We start from the raw sequence: 20,924 nt of genomic DNA, 5'->3' as shown, positions 1-20,924 counted from the left end.
AACATGTGACTTTTACTTGTTTATTATTCTATGTGTTATTATTTTAACATGTGACTTTTACTTGTTTATTATTCTATGTGTTATTATTTTAACATGTGACTTTTATTATTATTCTGTGTTATTATTTTTAACATGTGACTTTTACTTGTTTATTATTCTGTGTTATTATTTTAACATGTGACTTTTACTTGTTTATTATTCTATGTGTTATTATTTTTAACATGTGACTATTTACTTGTTTATTTTAACATTCTTGTTTATTATTCTGTGTTATTATTTTAACATGTGACTTTTACTTGTTTATTATTCTGTGTTATTATTTTTAACATGTGACTTTTACTTGTTTATTATTCTGTGTTATTATTTTAACATGTGACTTTTACTTGTTTATTATTCTGTGTTATTATTTTAACATGTGACTTTTACTTGTTTATTATTCTGTGTTATTATTTTAACATGTGACTTTTATGTGTTATTATTTTAACATGTGACTTTTACTTGTTTATTATTCTATGTGTTATTATTTTAACATGTGACTTTTACTTGTTTATTATTCTGTGTTATTTTTTAACATGTGATTTTACTTGTTTATTATTCTATGTGTTATTATTTTAACATGTGACTTTTATTAACATGTGACTTATTACTTATTATTCTTGTTTATAATTCTGTGTTATTATTTTAACATGTGACTTTTACTTGTTTATAATTCTGTTATTATTTTAACATGTTTATTATTATTCTGTGTTATTATTTTAACATGTTTATTATTATTCTGTGTTATTATTTTAACATGTTTTATTTTTATTATTTTATTATTCATGTTTATTATTTTATTATTTTAACATGTTTATTATTATTATGTGTTATTATTTTAACATGTTTATTATTATTTTAACATGTTTATTATTATTAACATGTTTATTATTATTTTTATTTTATGTGTTATTATTTTAACATGTTTATTATTATTAACATTATTATTTTAACATGTTTATTATTATGTTTATTATTTTAACATGTTTTTATTATTTTAACATGTTTATTATTTTGTTTACATGTTTATTATTATATTTATTATTATTTTAACATGTTTATTATTATTTTAACATGTTTATTATTTTAACATGTTTATTATTATTTTATTATTTGTTTATTATTATGTTTATTATTATTATTTTAACATGTTTATTATTATTTTAACATGTTTATTATTATTGTGTGTTATTATTTTAACATGTTTATTATTATTTTAACATGTTTATTATTATGTGTGTTATTATTTTAACATGTTTATTATTGTGTGTTATTATTTTAACATGTTTATTATTATTTTAACATGTTTATTATTATTTTAACATGTTTATTATTATTTTAACATGTTTATTATTGTGTTATTCCTTCATACACGCCTGACAGAGTCATTCGTCGTGTTAAAGCACCGTGTAAATGAAGTGTTTATCCTCCATGTGATTGTATGTCAAAGTCTCGTGATAGCGCTGGTGAGGCGTGGAGTGACGCAGCTGTGTCCGCGGAGGAGGAGGAGGAGGAGGAGGAGCAGCGGTAGTGTAGGACGGAGGAGGAAGCAGCGAGGATGGCGGAGTCACACCTCTGAAGGTAAAACACTGATCTTATTATCACCATAACAATGCGCGTTCCAACCCAACGGCGCCGTCACGCGCCTCTCTAGAGACAGCGCCCGCGCCAGTGTCTCGTCGCGGCCCGTGTAGCTCGAGCGTCTCGCGGCGGTGAGTAGAACGCTCTTTTGTTCGGCTTCGGAATGGCCGCTGTGTGTTTTTCACTGTTTTCTTTTTTTTTTTCCTCCGCTCGCACTCAACACGGGAGCGGGGCTGTGATGCGGGGTTACAGTGGCCACTAAGCAGGGGGAGGGGAGGAGGAGGGGCTGTTCTCTCTGGGTGTCTGCTCCCCGCGGCTGCAGCACAGATCCCCTCTCTCGGTCCAGATCACGGCGGAGGGTCGGTCCCACAGCCGCTCCGCTCGGGCCTACACACGGCTAGCCTCTGTTAGCCTCTGTTAGCTTCTGTTAGCTAACGGCTGGATGCGCGTTCATATATCAGGGAGGAGGAGGAGGGGGCTCGAGACCACCAGCGCCACACACCACGCGCCACACACGTTGTGTTCTATGTCGTATTAACCGTTGACGTTACGCTCCAGACGTTCGATATTTCGCCCGTTGGAACACCGTCAGCTCGCGCGGGCTAACTGACGTTAGCGGGTGAGCCGTCTGGCATCACTGACGCTGAGCTGCCTGTATTTCCTGCCTGGTTGTCAGTCGTGTTAGTGGGCTAAACCAGTGTGTCTCCCCTCCCCCGTGTGTGTGTGGTTCCGTTACACGGGTTCTACCGTCACTGTTGGGCTGGTTTACCCGAGCCAACGGCCGCTAGTGCGCTCCCGTTGGTGGCTGTGAGGGTAACGGTCACAGCGTGACGTCACGTTGGTGGTGTCCCTCCAACGGCTCATACACGTCAATCAAAACACCTGATCTCACAACCTGGCAACCGGGCCGCTCTGCCCAGTCTGTTTCCAGGGGTCTGTCATTGGGGGACACTTGTGCCATCAAACCAACCAAGCTGGTCCTCTGGAGGGCTGTAGTTAGCTCATATGTGCCACCTCACCTCTGGTTCACCACACAGATAACCCCCCTTTCACATACATGCCAGGTTATACTTTGTCATTTCTTGCATGTCGGCAGAAGCTGTGTTTCTGAATCTTTCCTACATTTTGTCACATCGTAGCGCCTCTATTCGTAACCCTCGGTGTGTTGTGTTATCCGTCTTGGTGAATCCAAAATGCATCGTAATGGACAAACACAGACCGTTGTGCTCAGGCCTACACACACCAGCACTGTCAGAGGGGCCCGAGATATCCTTAATGGAAACTTCATTAGTTTTTATGTGGCTCGCAGTGCAATGAAGTGTGTACTAGCACTTTATGGTGGTGTTAGTGTAGATGATGGACATGCATTAGCTTTTCTCCGAAGCTTTTATGAGTTTAACCTCATATTCATATCTAATAAATGATTAGCATCAACTTAATGGAGCTATTTAGAGCCGTGCACGTTTGGTCCACTTGCCAGTTTAATTGACATCTGTGCTGTTTTGCAGAAACTTCTGCATGTTTTTCAGAGATGCAACTAACAGTGTGCCTGCTTTGGCTCAGCAGATATCTGGTTCTCATGATTTGGCCAAACAATGACCAAGAGCTCCTGCATGGGCTACTAAGCTTAATTTTCTTTTTTTCATTTTTTCTGCCTAAACTATAGTCATGAATACAAATAAATCGTAAACATTGACTAGGCAATGAGCTGGCTCAATTTGTGTTAAACATTTCTATTGCTCTTGTTTGACATTTCCTAAGGTTTAAGCAGAAAGGAATAGAAATACGTTTTTTAAATACAGAAATCTATCTACAAAGATTAATGCTTACACGCAGCTTGTTTTAAACCATATCGTGTACCAGGGCTGGGACTTGTAGAGTACAACCGTAAAAGGAAGTGGCTTGCAGTTTGGTTTAGATAGCTCCAGCAGTTGGGCTGGCCTGGTTATTCTCATTGTATGTTAATCATTATTTTGTACACAGGTATGACCATTACTGTCAGTGTTTCGTGTTAACCTTCTTATTTATGATGGTGTGAAACAGCAGTGGATACCCTTTTTATTTACAGAACACACTGTCAGGCATTCTGTCATGTTAGGGGTGCTGCTATTGACCCAACATTTCTTTTACCCAAAAGGTCATTTGACCTGTTGTTGTGGGGACTTCATGCTTTGAAGGCCACTTCTAAAGATTACTCTCAGCAGTCCTAACCTTTTCACTTGGCTGTGATCCTGAGTCAAACCTGCCTCTCTTTTTGCCACAGCTTCGCTTTTACTTGTGCAGGGAAGCTTTACACAGTCACAGAGAGGAACAACAGCAACAGAGACTAAACAGAGACAAAGCCATTCTGGCTCAGATTGTCATGTTATGATCCAAAGAGTCTTTGAGACTTACATTTTCAGTGGGGTTTTTGTGTTGCAGGCTTTATAAGGGATTGCTAAATAGCCAAATGCATGGTGAGGTGGGGCTGTAGGCTTACAGTAATGTCAACACCCGCTGGGCCATGTTTGTTTAGTAGGGGTAAGTTGGTGCGAGGTTATGCGCAGTACATTCAACAGATTCATTTGGACTGGCACATCGTGGTACCGACAACCCGCCAAACCTGTTGAAGTGTTTTTTTTTCTTTCATGAACAAGGAAGAATATTATTAGTATTAGGGCTTTTTTTGTTATTCTATTTGTGTTTTGTTTTTTTGTGGGTATGACTGGAAATAGAGATGAAAATACAATTGCTTATTTTGGAATATAGGGGATTTTTCTTATAATTTCCACTGTTTTTATGAGGGTATCTGATGCAGTATAGGCTTATATACACATTCTCTAACAGTGGAAGCATATTACGTTGTATTTCCCACAAGCAGACCCTGTTTACTATAAATTGTGGTGAGCACTTAGTTTTAGTAAGAAACATAATAGGTTTTGGACAGAAAATCAAGATAAACATTTGTTTAGTTCCTTTTGTTTCCCTTGGAACAGATCAGTTTTTTTCTCTCTGGAAATTTGCAGAAAATAATAAACGATAAGCCTAAGGAACATATTATCAATAGTCTGAAATTATAGAAACAGTGACAAATACGAAGACCAGAAACTTTTTCAGGAATACCTCAACTGTTGAAATTCTAAATTCTGAGAATGTTTGTTAAATGTGAAAATGAAATTGTAAATGTGAATTTATTTTATTTTTCTATTCCCCAACAGCAAATCTTCGAGGGTTTAAAAAAAACCTTGATGACCTTTGCAGCCTGAAGGAACTTATATCCGAAGATCCTTGGATTGTATGCAGTTCTAACACTAAAGCATGTGGCCCATGGGTGCCACAGTCCAGCTACTAAAAAGGATTTTTTCTCCCATGGCATTTTAGCAAAGGAACAAAGTATTTTAAATCATCAAAGAAGAACTTTGGATCACAACGCCTTTATTTCCAGGATAATCATAAATGTGTGGGCCTGTACAGGGATGTTTCCTTTAAAAGCCTCCTTGGCTGACTGTGTCCCTGTTTTCCTGAATAAGTAACCTGACAAGAGAGACTCCCATGAGCAACTCTGCAGGAGGCTCGATAACGTCGACATGAGTAGTACTTTAGGCAAAGAAAAAGATTCGAAAGAAAAGGACCCCAAAGGTGGTCCAGCGGGGAAAGAAAGGGAAAAGGAGGCCAGGGCTCTAGCCGGCTTAGTCAAGGATGGTGGCAAAGAAACGAAGACCAAAGGGAAAGATGCCAAAGAAGGAAAGAAGGACACCAGCAGCTCAACACCGGGTGTTGCCTTCTCGGTTGACAACACGATAAAGCGGCCAAACCCGGCAGCGGGTACGCGCAAGAAGTCCAGCAATGCCGAGGTGATCAAAGAGCTCAACAAGTGCCGGGAGGAGAACTCAATGAGACTGGACCTATCGAAACGGTCCATTCACATCTTGCCCACCTCCATTAAGGAGCTGACACAGCTGGCTGAACTCTACTTATACAGCAACAAGCTGCAGAGCCTGCCAGCTGAGGTGGGTTGCCTATCAGGCCTGGTCACGTTGGCCCTGAGCGAGAACTCCCTGACCAGTTTGCCTGACTCCCTGGACTCTCTTAAGATGCTTCGAATGCTCGACCTCCGGCACAACAAACTCAGAGAGATACCCGCTGTTGTCTACCGGCTGACAACTCTTGCCACGCTGTACCTGCGCTTCAACCGCATCACAACAGTGGAGAAGGACATCCGAAACCTATCCAAGCTCACCATGCTCAGCATTCGTGAGAACAAGATTAAACAGCTGCCCGCAGAGATAGGTGAGCAAAACCTGGGTCTCTCTCTGCCTGTACTTTCATCATCAGTGGCAAATTAGTCTGAACTTCTCGTAGTTTCTCCCTCCCAACATCCTCCTCCCTTCTCTCATTTGTCTTTTTAAGATAATCATACATAGACAGCTTCATTTTAGGAAATGAACGCATATGCTACTCAATGTGGTCGCAGTCTGGAGCCCTGCATTGTGTCTAATGTGCTGTCTAATTGTTCTGTAAGAGAGAGTTCTGAGTATACAACTTTCAAAAGCTTTGCACCGGTGCCATTCTGATTTAGTAAAGACAGAATGAGATGGATTAATGCATGTCTTCAGTACAGCAGAGGTTAGGCTACTGAAAGTGCTTTCATATTGAATGAGCTAAATATCTGAATGTGTTGTGCATGTTTCTGCAGGAGAGCTATGCAGCCTCATAACTCTGGATGTTGCCCATAACCAGTTGGAACACCTACCGAAGGAGATTGGGAATTGCACACAGATAACCAACCTCGACTTGCAGCACAATGAGCTCTTGGACCTCCCAGAGACTATAGGTAATTTAATTATGCTCTAGGACTCAAAAGCAAAGTTATTGTGTTGTTAAGGTGAAAGAAAAAGTTAACTATAGATACGTTTTTCTTTTGTCATTGTAGGCAACCTGGCAAGCATAAATCGCTTAGGTCTGCGATACAATAGATTGTCAGCCATCCCCAGATCATTAGCCAAATGTCGAGAACTGGAGGAGCTAAACCTTGAAAACAACAACATTTCGGTGTTGCCAGAGGTAAGTGGAAACCCATAAAATATTAATTTAAAGTTGTATTGCTATATCATAACAAATAGTTATTATATTCATCACTTGCAGTCTTATTTTCTATTATACTAACTTCAGCTATTTCCTGCATTGCTCTTGTAAATACAAAAACAAATTTACAAACAACATATTCAAAAATACCTGTTGTCTGGTTTGCATAGCACTAATCCACTTAAACTCTTGTGTGTGACCGAGGTCTTCTAGTGCAGTCATTCCCAAGGACAGGGTCGCAGGAGATTTTATTTGGGGCGCAAAATAAATTTGCAGTCTACTTATAACATTGAATCTCATATAAAAGGCTAGCATACATTTTGTTTATTTTACTGATGAGGTGAAAAAACGAGCCTGGTAACTCCAGCTAAATGTATTTTAGTTAACTGATGAGAGAAAATGAAAGAATGAAACCGCCTGTGAACTCTTCCTGAATTTTGAGTTGCATTGCTGCAGTTTTGCTGGCTTAAGTTGTGTGTGTGAGAAATTACCCTCATTGTGGCTTTCACATTATGCACGAAGACTCTGCAAGTTGTTGCGGTTTATCGTCGTGCACCTCTGAGCTTATTTAGAGATTACAAATAGTTTACTGATAAAAGCACTATTACCTTGTTGGGAGTATTTTACAAAGACAGTCAATTCATTTTTTAAATGCTTTTGAAACCGGAGGTCTTAAATATCTACATTTGTGTTTATATGTTGCCCCCCATATCATATTATTTACAGGATATGAAACCTTTGTTTCTTTATGTTAGATTTGATACTTTACATCTTTACTGTACAGGCTTGTATGAAGCCAGTAACGTTTCCATGAATATGAGATATCAGTTTACAGTTGATGAAAATTTCTCCTCTGTATTGAAATGGCTGTAAAAATGGTTAGGAAGATCATTAACGCACAAATTCGCTCCTCAGATGATTTTTAAACAAGGCCATTGTGCATCGGGTCGCAATGGCTTATCATTTTTTCAAAAGTGGGGCCCTGAAAAAATAGCTTGGAAAAGGTTGCACCTTGCATGGTAGTGTGTATGAATGGGTTAATGACATGTAGTGTTAAAGCGCTTTGAGTGGTTGGAAAACTAGAAAAGCAACATACAAGTCCATTTACCATTTTCTGTGTTTGTCCAGGGCCTACTGTCAAGTTTAGTCAACCTGACTAGTCTAACACTGGCGAGGAACTGCTTCCAGTCGTACCCTGTGGGTGGACCATCCCAGTTCTCCACCATCTATTCCCTCAACATGGAGCACAACCGCATCAACAAGATCCCCTTCGGCATCTTCTCCAGGGCCAAAGTGTTAAGCAAGCTTAACATGAAGGTATTTATATATATATGCATGTTTCTCTGTGAAATCAGTGAGATAAATTCCTACGTCAGACTATTCTAAAATTTCTAAACAAAGTAGAAAAAATCAGGAATTTTCAACCATCATTATTTTTTCTTTATTTACACTTTCATATCTTGCTGTGACATTAAAAAAAATATATTTTGAGAACATGTGAGATTGAATTAGATCTTCTTGTCATACCTACGCTATACTGTTTCAGGAACAATAATTATGCACATGAGAAATACAGTTTTAAATGTTAACAGCTCATGCGCTGGGAGGAATATAAATCTGAGGTGTTAAATCCATTGTCTTGTAGGTCTTTAGCATTGTGCATTGTAACTGATCTGTTACTTTAAAGTTGGGGATAATCACAGTTTTATTATTTTAAAGAAGCTTAGTTGTGCATACTTTTGTGTGTCATTCTTGAAGGTGGGGTAAGAATCTGTTTGTCAAAGTTGGAAGAAGTAGTGCAGGACATTCTGAAATGAAATGCAGCAGTTTCATGTAATACACAGATAGTTACATCTCACAGTATTAGTTATATGACAGTTATTCCACGTAAATTCAACACCGTAGTGCGGAACTGCGTCAAAAAGACGCATATTTGCTCGTATTTATCTCAACTGTTCAGACTAAGGCTGACTCTGTGAAGTTTGTATTGGCCTTAAGCCAGACATGAACATAACACGTACTGGATGTCCATACTGGATGTCCATACTGGATGTACTTAGGATTTCCACTGCCAGCTAAGAGAGCTGTCATAATGCGCTGGTCTACTTGGCCTCTTAGCACTCTGCGCTGTCCTTTTGTTGACTCTGAATTGTCACTTATTTTGCTATTAAGTGAATGCCATTGTCTTCTTCAGGACAACCAGTTAACATCTCTCCCATTGGACTTTGGCACATGGACCAGCATGGTTGAGCTTAACCTGGCAACCAACCAGCTGACAAAGATCCCAGAGGACGTCTGTGGTCTAGTCTCTCTGGAGGTGAGTCCTTTATTCACACATAGTAGAAATTTGGTATGCAAATACACTGCGGTACCCACTAAGTTTATTGTAGTAATAGAAAGTCTCATAACATAAATTGTATTTTTTGTGCAACCATTAAATAGGAATAGAGACATTTAGCAACTCTTACTCAAGTTTTTGGTTTGATTTAAAACCCATAACTGCTGCACTGAACTATTTCCTCCAACCTACAGTAGTAACCTAGTAAGATTTGGCTGAAAATACAGCTCCACAAATATGGCTGATAAAGTATAATACACTTTTTTCTCAAGAATATGAATATGAGTATTAGTAGATCAACCCAGTGTGGGTAGAATACCTGTATTTCTACTTTCATGGTTTAACTTGAATACAGATTTTCAAATTTCTTCAGGGATTGTGTGACATCAATTGAGAAAGATGTCAGGAGTGATGTCTTTATTGCTATGTCACTTTAGACCTGTTTCCTTTTTTTGAAAAACTGTGTCATTGTCTTCACAGGTGTTAATACTGTCCAATAATCTTCTCAAGAAGTTACCACATGGTATTGGAAATTTGAGAAAGCTACGGGAGCTGGACTTGGAGGAAAACAAATTGGAATCTCTACCTAATGAAATTGCTTATCTGAAAGAAATACAGGTACATTTTCCAGAAATGCAGATCTCCCCGTCACACTTATACTTAAGGCTTCTGGTTGTGTTTGTTACAGAATGTTCTAGAACCGGCTCCGTATCTGTTTACTGGGAAACAACAGCTATTCGAATCTTAGCTTCCTCTTTCTTTTAAAGGCATTTGGTAAGGCTCATCTTCGATTCATGTCTGAAGAGGCCTGTAAGTGGTTAAAAAAAACCCAGATTTTGGCTACTCCTGTGGTTATATCATACACTGCAGCAGATGGCGATGCAGGTCTATAATGCTAGTGTAAATAAAGATGGATTTTGCTTTTAATATAATTTGCCTTGTTTTCTCGCTCAAACAACAGACCAGTAATTAGAGCAAAATCACAATTGGTATCAACACAGTTAAAACAAACATTAAACAATACCCAATCCTAGGTTAGTGGGTTGAAAGATACTCAAACTGACGGAATGTCAGTACAGCAAACTACAAATCGAGAGCCTAATCCTTGGCTTTATACAAAGACATTTAAATTCTAAAGGACCATATAATATGCTGTCTGCTCATTAGATAATCATCCACAGTTGTTTTCTGAAAGGACAATGGAATAAAACTGGGTGATAAATGGTTTGATTGTGATTATACTATATGATTATTAAATACTATTCTCATTTCAACAAACCTTTAGAGCACTTTATAAACTGTGTTCTTTCTCTGTCATTAGAAATTGGTGTTGACAAATAATCAGCTGACCACGTTACCCAGAGGCATCGGCCACCTCACCAACCTGACTCATCTTGGTTTGGGGGAGAACCTGCTGCAACACCTCCCAGAGGAGATTGGTAAGTACCTTAAACCCGATCAGTAACGTGCTCAGTTAATCCGGTAAGGGCGGCAAAAATGTCACATTTCTACTAGAAGCACAGTGTCCTTCAGTGAAGGTGGGGAACCAGATCTTATCCTGGGATGCCTCATCGTGGGTGAACTGTATGTCTTGGAGACAAGTGGACAAGAAAATTCTTGCTGCTGGGCCGTTTGACTAAAACAATAATCTTGAATTTTGGCGCAAAATTCCGTCCAAACTGATTATTATTGAAATAATGTCAAATTAAACACATCAATAAACTAAACAGAAAGTGGACTTACCAATAAGACAGTAAATACAAACAACTCAGTATTATGTGGTGACAATGTGTGACTTGCACATTATATGTTAATGTACATGTAATTGGTCTTTAAGTAAAGGGCACATGTTGGCTAACCAATCTTGTTATCAAAAATATTTGAATAGTTAGTGCCACTTTTAAAAAAATACAATTTTACAAATTTGTTGTAGTGTAACATTGTTGTGTAACATTGTTTCCATGATAAAAGCTAAACTTAACCGTTAGTATTTAAGAGCTTAACAGTTTGCCCCACCTCTGACCCTTCCTCCATATGATTGGTCCAGCATGGCTACACAGGTGAGAGGTTAAGTGAGAGATTAAGGAAGAAGAGCTAAAGGTGGAGGTATATTTTAAGTATTCAGACTGGACCCAGAACCGAACTATACCTGCTTTGAGGTGTAAAGGTTTCCATTAGAACGGACCACATTTCAATAAACTTTTACTATGATAGTATAAAAAGTAGGCCTCTATCGAATAGTTTGAAACATCAGTCAAAAATCAACATTTGAATGGTGCACAGCTTTTCTTTTCATGTCTATTCATTCTGTTAAAACAATGTATTTCTGCACTGTTACAGATAAAGATTAGGCTACACTGATATTGTGTGTAATATACTATTTGTAGAATTCGATTTCAGTGGTGGCTGTGTAGTAATGAGGCGCGGGTCAGGGGTCGGGCGGGTTCGGATAAAATTACTAGAAAATATCACAGGTTTTGAACGTGTGACAAGCAGTGTTTTTAGTGAGTAAGTTGGTTAGGAACTTTATTGCCCCTCACATCCACTCAAATGGTGGGTACAACGTGTGGGTTAGGTCAAGAGTTGTTATGGTATTCTGAACATTCCTGCTGCTTAGTTGCATCTGTGCCTTCCCTATCATTTTACTGGCTGTGCAAACCACGCCTATAATTTCCCTTTACATTTGAAATGTATTGGCCATACCAAGTGACCATGTTAAAGAACAAGATGCTTTCCAACAGATTCTTGTACACCATTTCAAGAATATGCTGGTTAACCCCAAAGTCATTAAGCGTCCTGAGGTGTAACACTGCATAGCTTTTTAAATAACAATCAGTTCTTTCTAGAATGTTGAAGTGGCTATCTATTTAAGTTTTTAAAACAAGTATTTAAAACAACTTATCTTTTCAACAGGAAGTTAGGGGGGTGACAAGTCTGGAATGTAATGTTTAGCGGATAATACTATTTAATTGGTTTTACTAATGTTTATCATAAGAGCACTCGACTGACGTCAGTTCTGGGACGTTACATGATTAATTCATGTTAAAGGATCTAAATCATACAAATATCCCGCTGGATGTGAACTTATTAAACCCATCTACATTAAGCCTTTCTGTGTTCCACTACAGGCAGATTCCCCTCACTTTGTATGTATTAAATCAACAAATGAATACATACAAACTTTGTTGATTTCTTGGAGCCAAAATAACAACTGTTTTGGTTCAGTAAATGTCTGCTGTTAGTCGGCCTGGTGTCCGCTCAGCTCTCCAGCTGCTGCTGCTGACAGGCGGGCAGAAAGGTTTATGGAGGACGGAGTCGGTCTGGATGGGATGACCAAACGCTATGTCTCCCTGTTGTTTGCTTTCTACTCGCTTCCAGCTTTGAGTGCCTGGAACAAAGGAATTATTGCATTAAGAGTGTCGAGGGGCATATTATAGGGCTGTAATAAACCAAAGAAAATCGTTGTTGACTGAATCCAAGTTTTTAAATATCTGCTGCACTCACCCGACCCGTTTAGAGAGCCATGACATGCATAATAGTTGCACAATTATCAGGACGGAGGTCTTAGACGGGGACAGAGACACTGTGTGCAGCATTACTCCTCATGCATGGAGCAGCTACAGCTGGAGCGATACCAATCAGCTGACCAATCCTAATGTATCGCCTAAAGGCTGTTTACTCCAGACCCCGATTCCTTGGATAACATCATCAGCCTCAGTGCATGCCTCGACTAACAGTATCTGATGTCTGTCCTCAGGTACACTGGAGAACCTGGAGGAGCTGTACCTCAACGACAATCCCAACCTGCACAGCCTACCGTTCGAGCTGGCCCTCTGCAGCAAGCTGTCCATCATGAGCATCGAGAACTGTCCCCTCAGCCACCTGCCACCACAGATTGTCGCGGGAGGCCCCTCCTTCATCATCCAGTTCCTCAAAATGCAGGGACCATATCGTGCCATGGTCTGAGCCAAGAGCAGCTCAATCCCAGTCCTGCTTAACTCCAAACCCTCCACCTGCTCTAAACCCTCTCGCCTGCCCGCCCCCCATTACGTGTATCATACACTGTAAAGAAAACAGACTCGCCACAATCGGTGTCGGGGGCAAATACGAGGAGGAGGAGGAGGAGGAGGAAGAAAATGTTTCTTTCACCATCCTTGGATAGAAAGGAGGCGAATCATTGGAGTTTTGACTTCTGTGTTACTCCAGAGTTTATCCCGGTCATTTTAGGACCCCAGCCACCCCCCCCCCCCCCACTCATGTTTCATTCTGAATCATACAAGAGGAAAATATTTCCATCACTTTGCCAAAACTGAAGATATATAAAGTTCTATATATTGAGTAACTGTGAGCTAAGTGGCAAGTCTTTTAACCATATAAACCGTACTCCCATTGCCAATATATTTACAGTAATTACAAGCATCTATTATGTGAGCAAGGATACAATTGTATGCAAAAACAAACAAAAAAAGTCTTTGGAACTTCACATTTACTGCTGCTGCCGTAATTTTAACTTTGTCATCTTGTTGTATTTTCTTTTGATATTCACTTCTTTTAACATCCCCTTTGCTCAAGATAACTTATGTTAACTGCTTCTTGACCAGAGAGAACAAAGGTCTAATGATGGCTTGTTTATACTTTCTTTTTTGTAATTTTTTTTTTTTTACCTTTTTATGTTTAAATACTGTGCCTATGTTTAGAGTGATCCAGTGGTTCATTTCTAAACACCATTGTCCATGAGAATACAAAGATATAAATTATTTCAATAATTCTTTTTTTTTTTTTTTTTTATTACTGCTGTTTTTACTTAAGTTTTTCCTTATTTGTAGTGTTCCTTTTGCTGTTGCATTAATCTGTTAAATCAAGCGATATCAGTTGTAAAATAAGGTGATTGGTGATTTGAGATCTTTTTAACAAATAGCAGCAGTAGTTGTAAAACATTGAGCTAGTAATGTATACATATGAGAAATGCCAATCATACGTGCTAAAAAAAGCAAGTTGGACTTTTCTCCGAAACGGGAGGTGCAGTGAATCCCTCCCCCTCCCCCTATATTGCTTTTTGTGACAAAAAGGTATTGAAAAAAGTCAAACCTACACAGGTGATGGGATAAATGAGGAAATGTTTTTATATAAATGTATACAAATCCTGGTGGTTGCCTTGAGTGCAATTTTAGTTCTGTTTACTGGTTTGATATTATCTTCAGTGTTGGGCTGCATAGCTGTCATTCAGTTGATCATTGACCAACATATCAAGCATTTTTAAAAAGACGTTATCCGGGTCTCTGGAGCAAGTTATGTGTGTATCAGAGCTTCGACTAAGGTTTGATAATAAATCATTGACAGGTAACACTTCCGTTTTTGGTTTATTACCCTTAATTATTGGTAGTTTTTAGTTTTTGATAGGGTTTCCTAAGAATCTTAATTACATGATGGAAAATGTTCCCTTTATTTAGATTCATAAAAAAATATATAGATATGAACATATCTATCTATATATGTGTATATCTATCTATATGTGTGTGTGTGTGTGTGTGTATATATATATATATATATATATATATATATATATGCATATATGTGTGTATGTATATATATATATATATAGAGAGAGATATATATATATGTGTGTGTGTGTGTGTATAGGTCTATAGATGCATATCTATGCATATAGATGTGTGTGTATATGTCTATAGATGCATATCTATGCATATAGATGTGTGTGTATATATATATATATATCTATATGTATATATATATATATATATATATATATATATATATATATGTATATATGTATATATATATATATATATATGTATATATATATATATATATATATATATATATCTATATATATATATATGTGTGTGTGTATATGTGTATATATATATATATATATATATATATATATATATATATATATATATATATATATATATATACATACATACATACATATAGAGGGGGAGAGAGAGATATCTTCATTTGTCCCACACTGTCCCAGCAATGCTGCTGCTCTTTTGCACTTTTAAAAAGAATACATTGGCATCCTCTATATTAAAAACAAACACACAGTAGCCTCTCATTGGTTATTCTGAATGGAGGCATTTTGTTTGATTAAGTATTTTATCAGTTAAACAACCGTTTTTCATGTAAATTTGAACCAATTAAAAATAAATGTAACGTTTAGCAGGCTCAGAGTATACTAGTAACTTTCTTTGGGGAAGTTTTATCCTGTCAATCTTAATAAAAAGGAAGTCGCTCTCGAACTGTAAAAGGGTCTGTGGCTATGAGATGGTTTAAAGTTCACATATCCTGCTTTCTCATTTGCAAGTGAAATAGCTTATTGCAGTTCAGATCAGCACTGTTCATTTTAAATCAATTTACATTAAGTGTTTTCTTTTTTCTAAATGATAAAATGTGTATTCAGTTAGTATTATTTCAAGTGACTGTATATTAAAAAACCCAACAAAATGTAATCAAACCAAACTTTATTTTTTTTCTTTTTCAAAACTGTGTTGCATCCCAGCTCTATATTCAATCATGATTCTGTTTTGTATTGAAACATGTGGGTCTACTTTTTTCGCAGCAGCTTGGTGTGTTTTAGTGGGCTGTGGTTTGGTCTCCTCTAGGGGAGGCCTGAGTGATGAGAGTGCCACAGCTTACCTCGGGGTCGGGCCGGGTCGGGGGAACGATGTACGCTGCTTCTAATTTACCAGCAGAACCTGTTGCTGCTTTTTCTTGGACTGAAACATATGCTGTACAAGTCAGGGGGGAGCTGAGGAGGGCAGGAGGCGGGAAATGATCCACTCCCAACACTGATACAGACAAAACCCGACGGGGGACAAATCCACTGACCTTTACGATTTGGCGTCAGGCCTGGTGGTTTTCTCACAGATCAAATCGTTTGGACACAACGATGAGACAACACAACAAGGTGCATATTTGAGCTTAACGCAGTTACAGTACAAGACTGTCGGAAAAAGACAAAAAAAAACAAATTGTAAAAAGGGCTTTCTGTGTTCACGCTCAACAAACACACCGGAGGCATTGCATTCCTGGGTTTTCTATAAAAGCTTTGGAAGTTTCTTTTTTTTGTGTATTTACTTTTAGCTGTAAACAATTGTGTGAAAAATGCCTTCAACGAGTACTCAAAAGTGAGACGTGCATTAGGTGTGCAGCGAGAGTGCTGTGACCCATTTTTACATTCAGTCTCTCTGTTTTTAGTTTTTTTCATGTGCCATCTTGCAAGGTTGAGAACGCCAACGTATAAAGACGCAGATAAAGATGGGAGGGGGGGCGGAAGCTGAACTGGTCTTATCAACCAGAGAGCGTTTATCAGATCCTGGAATGTAGTCTAAATGTTCTGCAGAGGAGATGGAAATCACCTACTGACCAGGTCAGCTGGAGGTGTGACTTGTTGGATCAAAAATGATGACGACGTATTGCATACTGGTACATCCAAAATAATTGGAGTATAATTGGTGTTTATTTTTATATTGTCTGTGATTTTGGGCAGTGGACAGCATTGCAGAATCAACGTCATTTCGCTCGTTTTGGATCATACAACTTGTCTTTTTTTCTTGCCTGGTTATTTTGTACAGGAAACAAGCATGTTGAAGACATATTTGACATGATTTGTCTGGGTCAGAATTGGGTGTTTTTGCATAGAGGACTTGGATTTAGTGGCTATTTGGTGTATCTGCAAATGCTCCCTTTTTGTATATTGCAAAGAGTATCGAAGCATTGTGTGGCAGTGCTTATCCTACTTAATCTACATTGACAAGCAGCCTTAATGATCTTTTTTTATGTGTTTGTTTGGCTATTCCTTGTGTCTATGGCCACTGACTGTACTTGATGACAAGCGACTGGTCGTTACAATGTAAATTTGGGTCTAGTTTCTTTGTCTTAATTTTCCTTTTACTCTGTACAGTAATCTGACGTTACGGTAGACTCAGTATTACAAAATCTGTAATGTGATGAGAGTTTTACATGAAGACAGTGCAATGGAAGATAATGCCATTTTGCTACGCATTAGCTTGGGTCTCACTTGTCTTTGGCATTAAAGGGGAATTCCACCAGAACTGACTAGCATTTTTATTCGGCCAAGGCAGAGCTTTTTCAATAGAAATTGCTTTTTTTTCTTCATGTTTTTCAAAAGTAATGTCAGGTTTGAGTAATAATCTTGCAAGATCAGAGGAAGTAAAAAGATATGACATCAACTTTGATAGTCTGAGATCGTTTAAACTTTAACCACATCTATATAAAGAAACAAACATTTTAGATAGTTCAGGCCGATGTAGGAACGCGTTCTTCATCTTCAGAGCACATAACAAAATAAATGTCCGCTTTTTGGTAATTAGACCAAATCACTTTTGGTGGAAAGGCCCTTTTAATGTGCAGCTGCCAGCTCTTTCTCCTTCCTGAATCTCAGCCGCACACACCCCCCTGCTTTAGTTTCTCCATACATTTACTTGACTGCCTTATGTGCACCAAGCAAAACCTTTATGACAGATAATCACTTTTCTTCGTTTCTTTAAAGTCAGTAAAGGGATCTGGGTCCACGGATTGAAAATATGTTGAAAGCAAAGTTTTTGGGTCAGTTGTCTCTTGACTGGACAGGCAGATGCAGACATGACTACCTCTATGTGAGTCTCCATTGCTAACCACAGTGACCAAGATCCAGTCTGAGGTGTTTCTACCTGTGTACATATAAAGCTGTGTGTTGGCAGCAGGAACTTGGATTTGGACTAACAACTCCGCCACAGTTAGCATCCTTCTGGTTTTTTTGGTTTTGTTTTTGGTTATATGCCTTTACTAAGTATTATTTGGCAAATGAAAAGAGGAAAAATTAGTGCGCTTGGTTGTAAATGACAAACTTAATGCCGCCCCATTGTAAGACAGTTATCCTGAAACCAACTAGCTGCAGAGTGCTACTTTGCAAATGAGTGAAAATGACCATGTTTGGTGATGTTCTGTATGTACATACATCTTTTTAACTGTAATAAACCGATACATATTTACAAATTTATGATGTGTTGCTCTCCTATATTACAGTTTCAGTAAAAAGTGAATGCATGTGAAAATAATATAATGCTTAGAATTTTTAAAACAACACAAGTACCAAAAATATTTTGAGAGAGATTTAAAATGAGTAAAGCTGATATTCAATGAATAACATTTTTACTTTAACCAAGATTTGATCAATTATAAATTAGTCTTTGGTATTTTACTTTTGTGAAAGTATTCTGCCGTTTACTGACAGAATGAAGAAAATATCATCAAAGCTTTTGTCCAAATTCTCAGGGAACTTATTCAATGCTACAGTGAAATTCACGGTTTGCTGTCCTCACATTTCCGTCACAGAAAAAAAGAAAATAAACTGGAATTATGATTCATTTTTTTTGGTTTCCAAAAATATAATAAAGATAATACACATGCAATAACTACTGAGAATAATAGAGGTAAACTGTCCTGTCTGTTTGTGTTTTATATGCAGCATTTCTCACATATACATACACAACTTTTGTTGGCATTTAGATAGATAATTCCAATGTCACAAAAAAAAATCAAAAATGTGTAGTAATTTGCATTGTGGTGCAAGGTGCTGCTACACTCTTCAAACTTCACAGATCATATACAGCAATGGCTTTTCACCATCAAGCAGTCAAAAAAACTGTTCCCGTCATTGATTCACGTTTCCATTCTTATTTTCATAAAACACATATATAATACAGGATGTGTAATTAAAGATAGCATACTGAGCAGTGGGCTACATGTATATTTTAATATGTATTCTTGTGTTTCTTTTTCAGAGGCCGAGCTGTGTGTCTCTGCTCCAGGTCAACACTGCCCCCTGCTGGTGAATTAAAGTCTTAATATTATCAGAGGCGCCTGTATTTCTCTAATACTGTGTTTCGCCCACCATAATAAGAGATAACATCACCTCCTCTGTCAGGTAAATTAAGCATATCACCCTGCTTAGTTTCACTGAACTGTGTGGAGCTGCGGATGGATTTCCCCACCTGTTTGTCCACGCCCTATAGACAAAGTAAAAAACAAAGTAGGTAAGTTCAAATCGACCCTGAGCGCTCTGACCTCAAATTCTTCATCCTCTAAATTGTCATACCTCTCTAAACATACATTTGACCATGGTGTCATCCTCCTAAAACTAGTAGGCTCTTGTGGGAGACGACAGGTGTCACTGTATCCTTGCACTGAGTCTGCACCCTCATGCATCAACAAGCACCACGACAAACAGCTGTTTACCCAAAAACAATCAGTGAGTCAGTCCAGTGGCTGCAAAGGCCGATGTTACTTTACTTCACTCACAATTTTAAAGCCTCTCACACATTTCCCAGATACTTTCTCATCATTGGGCGGCTGACTATCAAATAATCCATAAAGGTAAATTTCTGTCAATTACAAATTTGAAAAGCCAGATCAATGGGTAATATGATTCTGTTTCCACAGGAACAGCTGTGAGAAACGTTGTAATGCTCATGTGCATGTCATACTAAGATAATAATGAATTTACGTTACAAGTATTGAAAAAGGAGGTAATGCTTGATTTTTACAGATTAGGTTAGGTCACTTCCTAATAATGTTCCAGGAAGTTTCCTGGAAAGGCAAATTATAGTTGAGAATTTCTTTGAAAGCAAAATATATATATATAAATAACACTTAAACACATGGCTGATTTTCAAATATTTCAACATACCCAAGCACTTACTGTATTTCACACAGATTAAAAAAAGCGAATTCGTGAAAATCCCTGATTCACAAAAGAGAGCAGCAGTATTGTATGCCATAAAAATGTGATTAAAAAGTAAGTCATGAAATAATAATAAATTATGCCATGTAAGTCATAATATAGTATATCACAAAAGGTCATTGCATAGTAGCTCATAGAAATGTAACAAAAATGTCCATCAAAAAGTCAAAGTATGTCAAAAGAGTTAAAGTAAAGATTCATAGTATAGTATGTTGAAAAACAATAATATAGTGTGTCAAAAAAGTGGAAATGAAATATATTTAAAAAAGACATAGTATAGCATGTCGAGAAAAATCATAAAAAAGTTATAGTATAGCATGTCGAAAAAGGTGATAAAACCACATAGTATAGCATGTCGAAAAAAGTGATAAAAAGTCATAGTATAGCATGTCGTAAAAAAAATAAAAAAACAGTTATAGTATAGCATGTCGAAATTATTCATAAAAAAGTCATAATAAAGCATGTCGAAGAAAGTGATAAAAACACATAGTATAGCATGTCGAAAAAAGTCATTAATAAGTCATAGTATAGCATGTTGAAAAATTAAAAAGTCATAAAATAGTCATAGTATAGCATGTCGAAAAAGGTGATAAAACGACATAGTATAGCATGTCGAAAAAAGTGATGAAAAGATATAGTATAAAATGTCAAAAAAAGTGATGAATAAGTAAGAGTATAGCATGTCGAAAAAAGTGATAAAAAAGTCATAGTATAGCATGTCGAAAAAAGTGATAAATAAGTCATAGTATAGCATGTCGAAAAAATTCATGAAAAAGTCATAGTATAGCATGTCGAAAAAAATCATAAAAAAGTCATAGTATAGCATGTCGAAAAAATCCTAAAATAAGTCATAGTATAGCATGTCGGAAAAATGTATATAAAAATAGTCATAGTATAGCATGTTGAAAAAAGTGATAAGAAAGTCATAGTATAGTATGTCGAAAAATTTCATAAAAAGTCAAAGTATAGCATGTCGAAAAAAATCATGAAAAAGTCATAGTATAGCATGTTGAAAAAAGTGATAAATAAGTCATAGTATAGCATGTCGAAATAAGTCATAGTATAGCATGTCGAAAAAAGTAGTCATAGCATGTCGAAAAAATATATAGCATGTCGAAAAAGTCATAGTATAGC

General features: G+C 37.3%; 1 protein-coding gene across 2 annotated transcripts; it reads left to right on the top strand.

Annotated features, from left to right (window-relative positions):
- Positions 1–1,512: 1,512 nt before the first annotated feature.
- On the top strand, positions 1,513–14,537 carry shoc2 (SHOC2 leucine rich repeat scaffold protein). Of its 2 annotated transcripts, none has more exons than XM_054604152.1 (9): positions 1,513–1,617; positions 4,815–5,886; positions 6,293–6,430; positions 6,530–6,660; positions 7,810–7,998; positions 8,876–8,998; positions 9,500–9,637; positions 10,341–10,458; positions 12,777–14,537. In XM_054604152.1, exons 2-9 carry the CDS (start codon positions 5,184–5,186, stop codon positions 12,983–12,985), a joined length of 1,749 nt encoding a protein of 582 aa, XP_054460127.1. In that variant the 5' UTR covers positions 1,513–1,617; positions 4,815–5,183; the 3' UTR covers positions 12,986–14,537. The 2 variants fall into 2 exon arrangements, with proteins under 2 accessions (XP_054460127.1, XP_054460128.1); XM_054604153.1 differs by lacking the exon at positions 1,513–1,617 and adding an exon at positions 1,663–1,748.
- Positions 14,538–20,924: the final 6,387 nt, after the last annotated feature.

Source organism: Anoplopoma fimbria, chromosome 9 (assembly GCF_027596085.1).
Source record: "Anoplopoma fimbria isolate UVic2021 breed Golden Eagle Sablefish chromosome 9, Afim_UVic_2022, whole genome shotgun sequence".
NCBI lineage: Eukaryota > Metazoa > Chordata > Actinopteri > Perciformes > Anoplopomatidae > Anoplopoma > Anoplopoma fimbria.
Note: the sequence above shows the minus strand (reverse complement) of the source record. Positions and strands in the feature narration are given on the sequence as shown.